General features: G+C 37.4%; 2 protein-coding genes across 9 annotated transcripts in view; one reads left to right on the top strand and one right to left on the bottom strand.

Annotated features, from left to right (window-relative positions):
• Positions 1-6,376, top strand: part of ITGBL1 (integrin subunit beta like 1) — a 137,361-nt gene extending 130,985 nt beyond the window's left edge. The window contains exons 10-11 of the mRNA XM_061472816.1: positions 2,252-2,365; positions 3,846-6,376. Of these exons, the coding sequence (XP_061328800.1) occupies positions 2,252-2,365; positions 3,846-3,937 (206 nt within the window). The 3' untranslated portion in view covers positions 3,938-6,376. The remainder of the gene's footprint in view (positions 1-2,251; positions 2,366-3,845) is intronic.
• The window catches only part of FGF14 (fibroblast growth factor 14), a 401,018-nt gene continuing 391,519 nt past the window's right edge, over positions 6,359-15,857 (bottom strand). For all 8 annotated transcript variants that reach the window (XM_061472819.1, XM_061472817.1, XM_061472825.1 and 5 more), the window contains 2 exons: positions 14,309-14,507; positions 6,359-11,745 (listed from right to left, as the gene is read on the bottom strand). In XM_061472819.1, coding sequence (XP_061328803.1) covers positions 11,609-11,745; positions 14,309-14,507 — 336 coding nt within the window. In that variant the 3' untranslated portion in view covers positions 6,359-11,608. The remainder of the gene's footprint in view (positions 11,746-14,308; positions 14,508-15,857) is intronic.

Here is a 15,857-nt window from a genome sequence, read left to right as displayed (position 1 = left end):
AATATGTCTTAGCGTACCTTTCATACAGCAGCCATGCAGCATTTATGCTATTCCTCCTGTTGCTTTGTGCAATGGCGTTTTTCATCCTTGTGGGGAATGTCAGTATTTTCTATGCCCATGGCTCAGTAAGCAATACTAAGAACTCATGGAAAAAATAGATGCTTATCCAGATGCTTCCATCCCTAAATGCTCCAGTTGCTGGCTCTTCCTGTATGTATTTACATGTTGCATATGTTACAAGTTAAAACAGCACTTCTCTAAAATTAGGCAATGAGTTAAATTTTGTCAGTAAACACTGAATTACTTTCATTTTAATTAAAAAAAATAAAGTAGAAACTCTGCTGAAGCTATTCTAAAGGTTTAAGGAATTAAGTTTCAGTAATCAGGGGCACTTTGGTATTTATGAGAAAAACCTATGGAATATTGCTTGATAGTGACAGATAAATTCTTTTTTTTTTTTTTTTTAAGTGTATTTGAATTTTTCCGTTGGATTTTATTCAGAAATCACTGAAAGAAATGGAAAGGTGGAAAAGCATCTAGGTCCAGCCCCCTGCCATGAGCAGGGACACCTTCCACTAGACCAGGTTGCTCCAAGCACTTCCAACCCATCCTTGAACACTTCTAGGGATGGAGCATTCACAATCTCCTTGGGCTACCCATTCCAGTGCCTCACCACCCTCACAGTAAAGAACTTCTTCCTTATATCTAACCTGAACTTCTCCTGTTCAAGTTTAAACCCATTGTCCCTTGTCCTATCACTACAGTCCCTGATGAATGTTCCCTCTCCAGCATCCCTATAGGCCCCCTTCAGATACTGGAAGGCTGCTATGAGGTCTCCACGCAGCCTTCTCTTCTCCAGCCTGAACAGCCCCAACTTTCTCAGCCTGTCTTCATACAGGAGGTGCTCCAGCTCCCTGATCATCCTTGTAGAACTCGTAGCCAAGCTTCCTTCATATTTTCTTTAATATTGCATTAAAAACTTTTGTGTCTTTGTAGTGGAATCATTCTGAAAATTTTGCAAGAGGACTAGGATTTTCAACTGCATCTAACTCATTTATAAGCATGTTCTGTTAACAGTTGACAGCTTCTTTGGTGACTTTTTTTAAATCCTGCCTCTCATAATTGAAAACTATGTGTATATTCATGTGTTGTCTTATTTGTTGTGATTTATTTGGTTTTTGACATTTTTGTATTGATTTGTGCTGTTACCAGTTCATAGGTCCCCAGAAGGATTTTTTCGCTTAGCAGTTACTAAGTGTGTCACCTTAGCATTTAAGTGTCTGAACTCTGTGCAAGGTCAGGCAGCTGAGGATGGGCTCTGTAAAAGCCAACTCTTCAGCTGGGTATTGGAATCATCTGTGAGGAATTACCATTTCCTATTGGCATTTTTAGTTGCATAAAAGCCTCTCTTGCAGCCTTCTGACTCTACAGGCTTCCTGAGACATGGTTGCCTTGGGGCAGCTGTCCCTTTCCAGGATTCAGAGCCATGAACCTTCTCCTGAAGGTAGAGATGGCTCTGAGTCTTCCCTTAAAAGGAGGTTTCTGGTGTTTGGTGGGTTGCAGCATCACACGAAAGTCACCATGAAGTTCCCCCTTTGCTTGTGGGGGTGCAACCTGACATCCCTGAGGAGAAGAGCTGCTTATCCCAATGAGACGCACTGGGGTACTCTCCAGAAGCAAGTAGACTGCTGAGTCACCACTATGTGCACAAAGTCTTTCTGACCTAGAGGAAATTCCATGGGAGGTGGAGCAGTTTCTTTTGTGGTGATGAGGGTTTGAGGGGGTCTAAATTTGTTATTCTCAGGCACCCCTGGTCTTTTTTGGCCTCACCCCTAAAGATTTTAGATGAGGAGGGCCATTTTCTTCCTGGGTACGATTTTATTGCCTTCAGTAACAGTGGGTCAGGGACAATTTGAGCTTTTCTAGTCAAAAAAAGAGCAGTTGCTGGGAAGAGCAGCTCTGATTGTAGGCCTCTGAAACCAAAGAAAAGCTTCAAAATGCAAGTCCTGATTAAATGAAATAGCAGAATCAAAGCATTAGTAGTAACGTCCCACCATACTCTCATGTCAAAAGAATCCTTTTATTCAGAAAGCTTTTAGCTTGATGATTTTCTTTTATGCAACAGCTTCTTAGGCAGCAATTTTGTGCCTATGCGCACATGTGTGTGTGTGCACGCGTATGTCTGGGCATGTTATTCTCTAGTCTGAAAATGCCAGTGCTCTTTGTGAGTAATGTTTTTCTGTGATTTCAGGTTCCTGCCACTGTGGAAAGTGCATTTGTTCACCACAGGAATGGTACATTTCGGGTGATTTCTGTGAATGCGATGACAGAGACTGTGACAAACATGAAGGTCTCATTTGCACAGGTGCAGTACAGGCTAACACTTAATTGCTTCAGGAAACAAACTGTGTTGATGGGGATTATATTAAACAAAGCCTGGCTTCTTCCTCCACTGACGGAGGAAGTGCGTTTGCTGGTTATGCAAACCTGCTATAATTGTTTCTTTTTGCAATGTGATAATCAACTTAAGGTTTCAAAACACCAGTTGAAAGCCTGAGTATGAATTTAAATAAGTAAGCCAGCTATGAAATCCATCAAGACTTTTCACTGTAATAGACTACAATTTACTGCTTTTTGGCAAAGGACGCGCAGTGTGGAAAGGATGTTTTGATCATGAGATTTCTTTAGCTTTTGTTCTCTTACTGGATTTTCTATGTACATATTGCTTTTAAGTCATAGACAAAATTCACTTGTCTGATGATCTTGGTAGGTGAGTGGCATAGCTGTGTGGGTTAACAGAGCTTCCTGGCAATCAGGCAGTTCTCAGCGGGAGGCTGAAATACCTGACAGTTTTTCTTATGACATGATGACTAGTGATTAAAGCAGTTTCACCTTAATATTGTCTGAGAGTTCAGGTGGCAGATGTGGATAGAAATGGGTAGGCTGCCACCAAACCCTCATGACAAATCTAGTGACAAGAAGGAACACGGGAATTGTAAATTAACTCACTGGCTGCTTCCTGTTACAAAGCTTAATTTTAGAAATCTTTGCTGAGCAATTATTAGATGTGGAGGAAATCTGCAAGCCAATTAGAGTGAAAGTGGGAGGGCTGACACTCATAAATTGTCTCACAGCTACTCCTATTAGCAAGGGTCCTTTTCTGGGGGTTAGTACCCAAAATAGAGGCAAGGAGTCTTCAGCTTCAGCAGCTCTTCATAGATTCTCATAAAGTCAGTGGGAAGACTCGTCACATTGGAAACCCAGGCTGTAGAAGTCTCCAGCTAAGCATCCAGGAGTCATGAGGAATATTTGAATAAAACGAAAGTAACCTTTCCCCACTGCAAAATAGGGCCAACACATTTTTCATCTAATAGAGCGTTTGAGATATTATTTCTTTTTATAGCACTTCTGCGAATTTAGGTTTAAAATTTTTCAGTTTCAAAGTGATGTTTTTATTGCTACTCTGTTTGTAACTTTTTTATGTCCTTTTCTTTCTAAATGATAGTTAAAAGTAATCTTGGTTTTTCTTGTACCTGGAGGTACAGTGTGAACACAGAGCCTCAACAGCGGGGTACAAGTAGAGGTGGCATAATTGAAATATTTTCAATTCTGCTAATGGAATTATTGAGAGAATGTTATTAATGCTTTGTAAGTATAGGTTTGGGCTGGCTTCTTAATGCAATGGGACAGTAATTGCTTCCTTCCAAAAAAAGCCCCCAAAACATGGGGGGGGAAGCCATAAAGGAACAATGCAGACTTTAGCATAGCTTTTTACTTCCCATAAAACACATTTTAATGTACTACATTTCAATTATGATAATTGCCCTTTATTCATTCTGTTCTAGGTAATGGTGTTTGTAGCTGTGGAAACTGTGAGTGCTGGGAAGGATGGAACGGAAATGCTTGTGAAATCTGGCTGGGAAAAGAATACCCTTAACAAAGCCCATCAAAGACTAAGAAGGTTTTTTGTTTGTTTTTCTTTAGGATGCTAGAACATTTCATTTCAGAAGTACTCAGTATGTGGGTGTGCATGCATGCACACGTACATGGGTGTAAAAGCTTTAGAACACTCATCTGAGGGCCTGCTCTGTAAAGAAATGCATAAGAGAACTAAAAGAAAAAAAATTAAAATTGCCTTGGGAGCTGGAGAGTCCAGGCTCTAAAATGTGAAGTCACAAAATACTATAAAGGCCCTGTGGATCTTTCCAGAGTATTTTGGTAAATTCAGTGGGACCGAGACTACACCCATAATTCCTGTTTCTTGAGCAACCTTTGGAAAGGGCGCAAGAAAGCCTTTCTACTAAACATTATTTACTTGGTTGTCTCCTCCCTGTATCAGTATGCAACAACAGTACTCCTGTAGAAGTGCAGCACTAGTTGAATATTTGCCAAATGCTTAATTTGATTCATTTTGTGGTGTTTGACAAATACATTGTTTGGCCCTTTTTTATTTTCCAACAACAGTTTCTGAGTACATACCAGCTCATAAATTGAAAAAAGCTATAAAGAAGTTTATACAAATATTAATGATTTTTTTATTTGGTCAAAAAATTGTACTCAGATAACTGAGGTCCAATTACCTGACAGCCATAGAATGAAGACCCAAGGTGTTGGAACAGACCCTTGTCCATAAGAGAACTTCTTAGTTTCTACAGTTAATGTGTCAATAAGTTGATTATATAGTCTACATATTACAATACTTTCAAATACATAACCTATAGGAGTATAAGGAACACAATTAATAAATATATAAACATATGATTACCTATTCTGAATATGTATCCTGCAACCCGTATGTACTTTTATCATAATGTTCTATGTATGTACAGTTGCCTCTTAAAAGTAAAGCAAATGAAAATTTGTTACACCAATGACTTTTAGGATGACAATTCTGTATGCTATTAGAAATCACTGTTTGGAACAGATTGCGCTGTCCCACATGGTATTCATTGAATCTAACTGATTTTATAGAAGTAGGGAGCCTGAAGGTCAACTGACTTAAAAAGTCAGCTATGCTATTTAGTAGCCGGGTTTCAGCCAAAGATGTTCAGACAATAGCAACAAAGTAATTAAAGTTTTAATGCAGTAAATGCAAACAAAGCAGTGGTATGAACAAAAATTTTATTTTCCAATGGTGAAATGCTGCTCAGTGTGAAATTCACATTGAGTTATGAACGATGCACAACTATTGGGACTTCCCTAACTTATTTACATATGAGTCTCTTTTTTCAGGTTTTTTTTTTTTTTTTTACATGTAGATTTGGCAGCCCTTGAATTCTTTAGAGCAAAAAAAGATACAGACATTTTAGGTTCAGAAGAGTTTACATTTTGTGAAACCATGATTGAGCGAGAAATTGTTTAAATGGTTGGACAATATTTCTTTTTAATACCAAACTGCAACATTGTGGTTTAGATGCCAAGGTCCTGATTTTTGAAGAGGTACATGAATCAGCAATAAGGGAACTATATATCAACAAAAAAAGGAATTTCCATGATTAGCCTAGAAATTACATTTGTTTTAAAAAGGACAATTTTGAAACAGGAAAGTACAATGGTACAGGACATGTAATAGAATGCAAAAATTTTAAATGAACTTATTTTATTATTCCCCCTTCCCTTGTAGTTTTCCCTTTTTTATCCATTTTTTTTTAACTTTTACTTGTATTCTTTCTTTTTAAAGTTTAAGTTTATGAAGCACATATTCTCAGGGAGTCTAATCACCAAACATCAGTGCATAACTTCTAGAAAAGCTATGCGGATAACTAATGAGATATACATCCCAAAGCTGTTAGCTGCTCTCTTCTTAAGTTATCAAATTATCAGGCAGAGTTCTAAAATGTATTGATACAGTATAAAGAACCTTCAAAGTCAAATTCATCTTGAAATTATACAGCTTAACAGGAATACTTTCCTAGATTTTAACATGTATGCATTTAGTCAACCCTGGTGTGTGGAGAGCACAGATTGTTGGTTTTATTTATATTTATGAATATCGCTGACCTTAATCATCTCATAATCAGTGTTTTTTCCACATATACATTCATCTGCTGAATCGGAGTATAAATAATGAAAGATACAAAGTTTTCCTTGATTTCCTTCCATTTGTATTTAGTATTGTAATAAGAAAATAGCAGATAATCAAAACTCTCTCTAGGTTCAGTAGATGCCTTTTAATGGTTTCATGGCATGGTAAGCAGATTTATATATCCCATAGATCAGCCATGGTATTTCAGGTATTCATATGCATAAGAACAATTCTTTAGAGGGTTGCAATGTCATATTTGATGCATTTTACTTTGTATTTTGCTTTAAATTTATATACTTAAAGAGTGTAAGGTTATTCTGATTTCTAGTTAGATTTATTTTATTTTTTTTTTTAACCCAATCAGCTCCAGTATTTTGGCTACTGGATGGATTATGTAGCCACAGCATTTCAGAAAAAGTTACCCAACTCATTTGTTAAAGTACATATACAAAAAATAGTAGAATATTCTAAGACAGCTACTGTCAGTGGTTTGTTAAAATGTAAATTAGCAAACAAAATGGTGCTATCGCTATAAACCTTGAAGTATAACTAAGACTACTAAAAATATAAGGTATGCATAAATTCCTTTCCAATTTTTATTCTGTTTCTTATAACGTTGCTTGAACATTCCCCCCACTCTTCCTGCTAAGGTAGCTGGTGATGTAACTCCCAGCAGATCTGTTTTGTGGCTCATTTCCTCGCTAAAAAATGAGATCAGAAGGAACAGGATTATTATTCCACATATGTGAAAATAATAGCTGTATTAATAAATTGTGATTTTGCACCTCATTCCCTGTGATGGGAATTCCAGATACATAAACTGTAAAAGCAAGAAGAGGTATAAGGGATTGGAACATAATGCTTGATTCTTCATACCCAGTGACTGTAAAAAATTGCTTTTAGGCCTGTGGCAAAAGGCAAAATACGACAAAACCAAATTGGATGCATTTTGTACTGGCTGGATTTATAAACCTTATAAACAAAAGACACTATACTCTTTCTTTCTTATTATGAAAGAAAGAGCACAATCCAGAAGTGTGCTGAATGCTTCTGCAATCAACTTGTAGGATTATGCCTACTGTATATAATATATCTATAATATCACCTATAAACCAGCTGTGGACTAATTTCCTTCTATAAATTATTGACCTACTTGTGACCCTTTTTTCACTTTGTAGCTAAATGATACCAGCATGAAGAAAGCTAAGTTGAATATTTCTGTGACTAAGTAACAGAAGAAAAATTTTATTACATCTTTAAAAATAAGTCATGGCATTTGCATTAGTCATCACAAAACCCCCTTGTTACTAGAGATTTTAAAAAGCATTGCAGAGAATAGGAGTTTATCTAAGGGGACTTTTAAAAGAAAGATAATCTCCTTACTTAGTCTAATTTTACGTGCATTCCCATTTGAATAGAGCCAAATAATTTCTTCTTTATGCCAACAAACGGATGGATCAGCAAGATAGATGCACTTTTAATGCATGGACCAAACTGCCTGCTTTCATACCTCACTGCTTACACTGGTTTTCAACCAAGATCGAAAGGTTCCCAATATATATAGAAAAAGTCAGAGTTCTTAGTATTGTTTCAGGTATATACCATTGTCAAACTGAACTGCTTTATATTCTGAGGGGAGGTGTGTGTAGGGAGGGTGTTAAGAACCAACCTGACTCTACACAAGTTAAAGTTTATGAAAATGACAGTATATTAAAAAATTATTTGAGAGTGGCTAAACCCCCCAGGAAATAAAGCAAAAGCAGTGTTATGTGAACTAAAAAGCACTTAAAAGCTATAGACACCTTTCCAGAGGCCCTATCATATGAACAATCTCATAAGGATTCTTGTGTATTTATAAAATCTTTGAAGTGCAACAAACCCGTGCTTTGTTGAAGTAGTTCCTATCTGCTTAAAACTGGACGTCTAAATCCGTGCACGTGTGACTGACTTTGCCAAATAGAACTGTAGCTGAAATACAGGTTAAGAAAATAGGAAAGACAGAATGAGTAGGTGCAGTGTTGTTAACATATGCAATGGTAAGATGAGGTTGGATTGCTGTGCAAACAGTCTCTCAGAGATTAGATAAAACCTAGAAGAACAAAATACAAAGCAAGCATGCAAAAGATCTGGAACGCTGCAGATTCACAGACAGCTGGACATGTTAAGTACAAAAACCCCAGTCTGTAAATACAAATTGATTCCATCAGGTTTACTATACAGTACTTTAGTAGTAACAGACAGTTGAAAACGGCTTTCACTTAACAGCAAAATTAATTTTAGAGGGAAGAAAATGGTGAAGTCTCATCCTGGAGAACAGCAAGAGAGGTATTATATTAAGGAGCTAAAATTTTCTTTGGCATGGTAAAAGGGGAGAACTGAGTTTGCCAACCTATTTACATGAAGTTTCACCATCCTGTGGCCAGTGCAATGATGTTTTGCACGCTCTACTTCTTACATAAACTTTTTTATTGTTTTCTGGTATGCCTTCATATAAATGTTTTATTCATCAAGTTGAATCTGTGTTATACAACAAATAAGAATAAACACAAATTGTACAATGCAGACAAACTCTTTGCATAAATGTATGTAAATTTAGAAATACTGACCAACAGACCTTTGACAGACACGACCTACTACATGCAGTTCATCTTTGCCATCTTCCCATGCAACATATGAAACAAGACAAAATTAAAGGGAGGAAACAAAGCACAAAGACTCCTTTGCCATGTTTAAACAGACTGTAGAAAAAATATTTTTAGGACATCTATTCAGTGGATTAAACTCACATATGGATTTAGCCCATAGAAACAAAAATGGAAAATGAGAACAAAATGCTGTATTATTTCCAGTATGTACTAACTGCTTACAAAAATTAAATCGTGCCTTAATTATAGCCTCCCAAGCTGGTTTGCAGATCATAATGACTCAGGATCAGAAGTTTAATATTGAAAACAATTTTTATGTAGCATCAGGCCGTGAACCAGAACCTCCTTGCATGGCTCAGCCAGGTCCCCAGCCCTGCTCTTCCCAAGCTTTTACACTGGGAGAGTGAAAAGACGGCTGGAGATGGGGCATGAACACGTCATTTCCTCCTCGTGAACTCTTACACAATTCAGGTAAGAGAGGAAGGAGTGTAGCCTTCAGCTGTATTATCTTATTCAAAATATTGTGGGAAAGCCTGGGGCCTCATCAGGGACCCAGCAGACAGTACAACATCAAGACTGCTGCCTCCCATTGGTCCTCCAGATGCAGAGCAAGCTCCCAGATCACCATGTAGGTTGCTTTGGTTTGGTTTGGTTTTGTTTTCTCAGGGATGGCGCACAAATCCCACTGGACCAGGTGGGATGAGAAGGGTGCACCAAAGTTTTTAATAAAGTGTTGTTTTCCCCAAGCACGCATACTTAGTGCTAGCAGGCAAGGGCACAGTCTAAGTCAAAGTTTCTTTGCATTTTTATCACAGTATTAGAGTAGGTGTGTATTTTATTTTTTTAATCTACATGGATAGTGGGTTTCATGCTTAACTCATTCCCTCCCTAGAAAGACCCGACATCAAGTGTTAGCTTGCTGTTCTCATAGTACATATATAAACAAGGAAGTCTGGCCTACAAAAAAAACATAAAATCTATATTATAGCAGCTTTACAGTAGCCTCCTAGAAGAGTGCACTAAATGTTGCTTATAAAAACAGAACACGTTTGAAAACTAGCATGAAGACTTCATTCAGACTGAATCAGTTCAGCTGAGCAGAGAGGGAGTTTGAATAACCTGCTGTCTCTGCTAGGGACTTCAGCACAAAGATGTGATAAACTACCAGAAATATAGTGCTAAAAAAAGAATGTGTGATTTCCATTTTTTTTTGTCTTTAAATATCAAGGTAACAGCAAGAGGCCAAGAGAGCATTGTCACACAATTTTCCAGACTGAGGTACAGTTTGGTCCTTGTTGCCCTCTCTGAGAAACAAATACCTTCCTAAGCATACATAGAGTACCCATATTTTTAGTCTTCTGAAAGCTTGTGACTAAGCGTGTAACACTTCAGTGGCATCTCTGGGGTATTCTATAAATCTCCCTCCCTCCTCAACATTGGTTTAATAGTTCACAAGTGGCAAACTCAAAGGGTTGATGTTGTTTCTGGTAATATGATCCAAGGCTTCAATTTTATAATGTTTTTGATTTCTTCTAGGTTCATGTAGGAGAAAGTACAGTATACAGAGATCAAGGCAAGGCACCTTCAATCTAGCAATTTGGTGGGCGTATTATCCTAGGAAGCTGGGTGGAGGTATGTACTGGGATATCAGTGAGATACATAGGACCGGACTTTGCATGCTTAGCTAAAAAGAAAAACAAAGGTTTGTAATATGTCCAGTTTTAAAACTTTTTTTTTTAAAACACCAGAAATATTAAACTATAATTTGTAACTACCCTTTGCATTGGTGCTGCAAAAAAGAACACAACGACACCCTTGCCCATGCTTTGCTAAGTAGGAGTGGGATTCAGCCAAAAATAACAGTGGCATTGAGTTCAGTTCCTTAAAAAAAGGAAAGGATTATATTCGAAATGGATTTAGGTAGCGCAATTCTGGTTAGTCTTACTTACTTTTTATCTTTTTTTTTTAATTGGTAGTGGTTGTTTTTCAAACAATGAAGATTTAGTAGATGAAAAATGAGCCTTAATTCAGGCCTACAAGGCCTACAAAATTCTTTGGACCCACTTTCCCAAAAATGAGTGGGTCTTGCTCGCTGGGCAAGGCAAATGTTACCATTACCAGTAAGCCTGTGATATGTATAAAACACACACACAAAAAGAAACTAAAGGGGGATGCCAAACACTTGTTTCAGAAAACTTCCTGTTGGTTGTGTTTGACGCTCTTCCCTCCACTATAATGCCAACCTCAGAAGCACAGTATCTGCTCTAAAGAGTATTCACATTTAATCAATATTGTAAGCCAGAGACAACAATCCTATTCTTTATAGATATAATTTGGAATAATAGATTTTTGAAGGCTTCCTGATTCCCTGATTGCTTTCAAAACTAAGCCACCGGCAACACTTAAGTTATATAGAAACACAATCCCTGCAAAAGGTCACAGACAGTGGAGCAAGCAGCCTTATAAAAAAGGGAAGAAGAGAAATCCATAATAGCACAGGTTTACAGCATCTAACTAGAAATTACTTGATTATTTGTGTGCTACAAAATAGAACTTAAACACATGGATTTTGCTGAAACTGGACTCAAAAAGGGATTATGGGCAATTTTCAGCAGGCAAGGTATCAAGTGTACTTGTGAAGTATGTCATTCACATGAAGTGTCACAGTCACAGAAAAGATATTAAAAAGGCATTCCAATATCTGGTAGGGCATTCCATGGTCTGAGTTTAGCTGGTTCATCCAGGTGTCTTCTTGTTGTGGGTGGAGCTACATGTTGAGATTTATCCACTTGCAACAACTCAGTTCAGAAACAGCAACGGGCAAGTCTGTGACTTGCCGCAAGCTGATCCACAGACACTGCAGCGGGGAAGTCTGGCGAGGATAAATGGCTCAACTGTACTCAGGACTCAGAAAGTCACAACACCTGTGAGGATCTGGCTATGTCGTCTTACTCTTGTTAACTGGTTTGCCGCCATTCATTATTGCAGATGCACTTGTGCTTTTACTTGGAGTTACCCCAGCCTTTGGCACTGTTTCTCCAATATCATGCAAAGATGGTTCTCGATACATGGCAACTGAGGGGAGAAAAGAGAAAACGAGAGATATTTGTAAGAATATATCTCATTTAAGAGCTCATCTCAAATACGATTAATTTTCTACAACAACTGATGTTGCAATATAATCTACGTTCCTCTCGCAAGCATGAGGGAAAATACTTCGACAGTCACTTGTTCGCATAGCTGATAGCTTTGTCTGACCCTCCAAATTTCTCACTTCCTCTGTATCTGACTTACTTAAAAAAACAGGAGGAAACTGTATACTTGCTTGTTTAATAGAAACTACAGAAGCCTTGGGAATGAAAAACTACTGTCTGCATGAGGCAGACACACGAAAATACACATATATATACACATATGTATATACATGTGTGTGTGTGTATATATATACACAGACCTTAAGTAAACACTCTGCAAGTTTTTAGAAGTAAAATATGGTAAGACAGATGGTGTTTAACAAATGGATCATATGATACAGTTGTCTAGACTAATGTGTTCTTTTTTTACTCCTGTATGCAAGGCTAAGCTTGGGTCCAGTTCTACAAAGTTATTTATACACCTGTCTCCCAAATCTGAGGACCTTGGTTGTGATCTCTTCAGGTGTATACTGAAGAAATGTACAGAGTACAAAACAGCAGAGTACACAAGAGATTTGAGATTTTTATTCCTCTTTTCCAAAAATGTAGGCAGTAGCCACTGATCTCCACTGAATGCAGAAGCACGGAAGACTCCAAATTAAACTGTTAACTGAATTCTTAGAGGAATTACAAGTTTGCCGCTGGGCTTCAGTCCCTATCTAACCTCTTCAAATCCTTTGAGGAAAATACGTGTTTTCAATTACACAGTTCCAGCATTATGCTGCCTTAATGATTAATGCTCTTGGATAATTCAATTTCATTTTCCATGTCACTGTATCAGGTAATATTCCCACGTATAACTAACTTCAGTAGCACTTATTTGTATTAGAGCAACATTAAAAGAGATGTCAAAGCAGTCAAAGGAATTAATCATCACAATGTGATTTCAGGAATGGCTGTGTGCTGCCATAGAGAGCACAATCCCTTCATCTCTTGGCTAATTAGAGTAAGAGGCTGGAGCACCAAAGTTCTGACCTTGATCTTCAGCGGTGTGAAGTTTCATAATAAATATGAAGGGCCCCACAGCATCATTAACTAATCAAACACTTGTTCTAATATTTCCAATGACATAATCTAACTCCTTCCATGGCTTCTGAAAGTCTGAAATTAAATGTCTTCCCTAGAGTACATAACGCTGGTTATGTTCAATGTTTTCAGAGCGTACCCATTACTGTGTTTAGGACGCTTTGCTGGTTTAATTAAAGAGCTTGATGAAAAAACATTGTAACCTATGAAAATATGAAGTCAAATAACATGAGCTGGAACTATAAAGTAAGAAATTATATAGCACAGCTGTTGTACTTGATGACTCTCACGGGCAATATAAAGCGAGTTATTTCTAAGTAAGTCTTGTCTAAGCTATTTTGATAAAGTATGAACATCCAACCATAAATGAAAAAAAGTAACTTCTTTCCCAATCTATAGGAATCGATTTTGCTTTTAAAAATGCTCTGGCTTTCCATCCATACCATTCTTAAAATTTAATATAAAGGGATGGAGATATAGTGTCAATATTGTTGAGAGCTTAAGACGAGGAAAGCATGAAGGCATCAACCTGAGTTCAAGTAGGAAGTTAAAACACAGAATTACTCAGATTCATTCCTTATGATGAAACTCTAAAATATTTAACAAACTAATCCCTTAATCAAAAAAATTAAGATAAAATGTTAAAAGAAATAGGACTGCTAAGTAAAACATTACTCAGGTACATGTTTTCAGATGATAAGTAATGAGATAATTTTCTGAGGCTATGTTTAGCAGTAATATCAATGAAATTTGGAGTGCCATCAGGATAAGAAGCAAAAAACAGCGTATGTTTATAAAGGCCTGCAGAATACATAGGATAACCCAAAAGTACCAAGATATAAATGAATGTATTTTTCAGAGAACGTGTGACATCATTTTAATGTGTAAGGTTTATATGACTTTTATTCACTTCTGTCTTGGTTTAAAGGCCAACTAACACAAGTTATGTGCATTACATCAACTGGCTAAGCAATACAGAATGATTTATTTTATGAAGAGACCTTTCTGGTTTGTACTAGAAAATTTTTACTTTGAAATGCTGACATTTCATCTATTCCCTTTATAACTCCCAGTTATTCTACAATATCCATTATTTCATTCTGCCTAATGAAAGGACTATTTTCTCACTGCAAGACTCACAACAACTTTTGTCCCTACCAAGAGAATAATGCACTTTCACAGAAGATTTCTTTTCTTGAAAAATGACCTCTTCATCCCTAGGAAAAAAAAGCTTTTATGTATGCCCTTTCTGGCATCACTATGCTGAAGCATAAACTCATTCCATGAATTCTGGGGACTGTCATTTGGAATGGTCCCTGTGCAGGGCACGCACATTCACAAAGGGTATTTTAGAAACCATTCCCTCTTCTTCTTGTGAGATTTATTGGAGGATCTGCCAGTGATGGACTGAGCCTTACCTTCCAATGGCTTGGGTAGAAAATGAGCTGCTGGTTTTGTTTTCTTCACTCTGTTTCCTTTCATGACCTGCCCTTCTTTGTTCAGCCCCAAGAACCAGGCCCTCCCGGACTCCTGTTGTCTGTAGAGCATGGATGAGTAGATTACATAATAATTTTCAAAAACAGACTCCTTGAATTTGCACTCTGGAGTAAAAAGTTCCTGTGGGAGGAAAAGTAAATGTTAAATGTTATCTCTAATGCACGACTTCTGTTTTGTTAACTTAAAAACACCTCTTCATAAGTTTAATATACAAAATCATAAGGGTCTGCTTTGAGACCAGGAGATCTGTCTTCCTCTAGAAGACCCTCAGGTGAAGTTCTTTCACCTCCCATGGATGCCTCTGTTTTTCCATCTGTACAACAGGGATGGTATATTTTCAAAGTAGAAAGGAAGCAACATAGGCATAAAAACACTGTTTAAAATACAGGCATAATTATTACTGTGGTTAATTACTGATAGGGTATACTTGCAAAGATTAAGAAAGTCTATGCTAAAATAGCATTATTGAGAAAACAGTTGTTCCATTTTTTCATACTAAATGCAACAAACTCCCTCTATGGCTTATAACAAGTAATATTTCATACTTAAAAAAAAGGCTGCTACCAGCATATTAAAATACATATAATTTCCTAGAGTCCCCATGGCCTGAAACACCACAGGAGAACACTATTTTGATGTACAAATTTCTGCAGAAAGAAAAATATTCCTACTGACACCCTCAGCATTCATCCCAAAACTGGAATGCTTTTCAGATGTCACTTTTAGTAAGAGAACAGTAACCTTTACCAAGATTAACCTAAGAACAAACTTCTGTAGCCCAGTAGCTATATAACAATTCAAATATATTTTCAGTAACACAAATAACTAACAAAATAAATGGAATGAACATATATTTAGACAGTTTACCAAAATCCATTGAAAAAAACAGCAAGTTAATAAGCAAATAACATTTAAAATATCATGAGAGAATAGGATTCTGCATGAATGTGGTTTTCTGTATTTGGCACAGCTGCTGAAACCTTTGGAAGATATAAGACATAAAAGGGGGAGGTAGACGTGGAAAAGTGGAAGGTAGCTTAGTAAGTCTTCAGAGCACAAATCCTGAATCCTTTTTTTTATATTTCTTTCTGTTATCTTTCCCAAGAAGGAAAAATCTGGAAATGTCATATATTTTCACTTCTCCATTGTCGTGGTTTAAACCCTAGCCAGACAGCTTGTTCACTCACTCCCAGTGAGTGGTGCCCATCTGAGAGCAATCGAGGGCCCCCCCCCCCCAGGGCTCTCCCCTTCCCCGCTCCTGGAGGAACAGGGAGGAGGATCGAAAGAGTGCAACTGCTACGGGTTGAGACAAGAACAGTCCAGCAATCAATGTACAACACAAATCACCACCGCTACCACCAACGACAACAATGATAAGGGAAAATAACAAGGGAAGAGAATACGATACCACCGGCCAAGAAACGAGTCCCCCCTGGAAGCCCGTATCCTTCCGGGTAACGCCCAGTTACC

The sequence above is a fragment of the Pezoporus flaviventris genome, unplaced genomic scaffold (genome assembly GCF_033815535.1).
Source record: "Pezoporus flaviventris isolate CSIRO_AGI_PZ_B2104156 unplaced genomic scaffold, CSIRO_AGI_Pfla_v1 ptg000072l, whole genome shotgun sequence".
Classification (NCBI taxonomy): Eukaryota; Metazoa; Chordata; class Aves; order Psittaciformes; family Psittacidae; genus Pezoporus; species Pezoporus flaviventris.
This window is presented reverse-complemented; position numbering and strand designations above follow the sequence as displayed.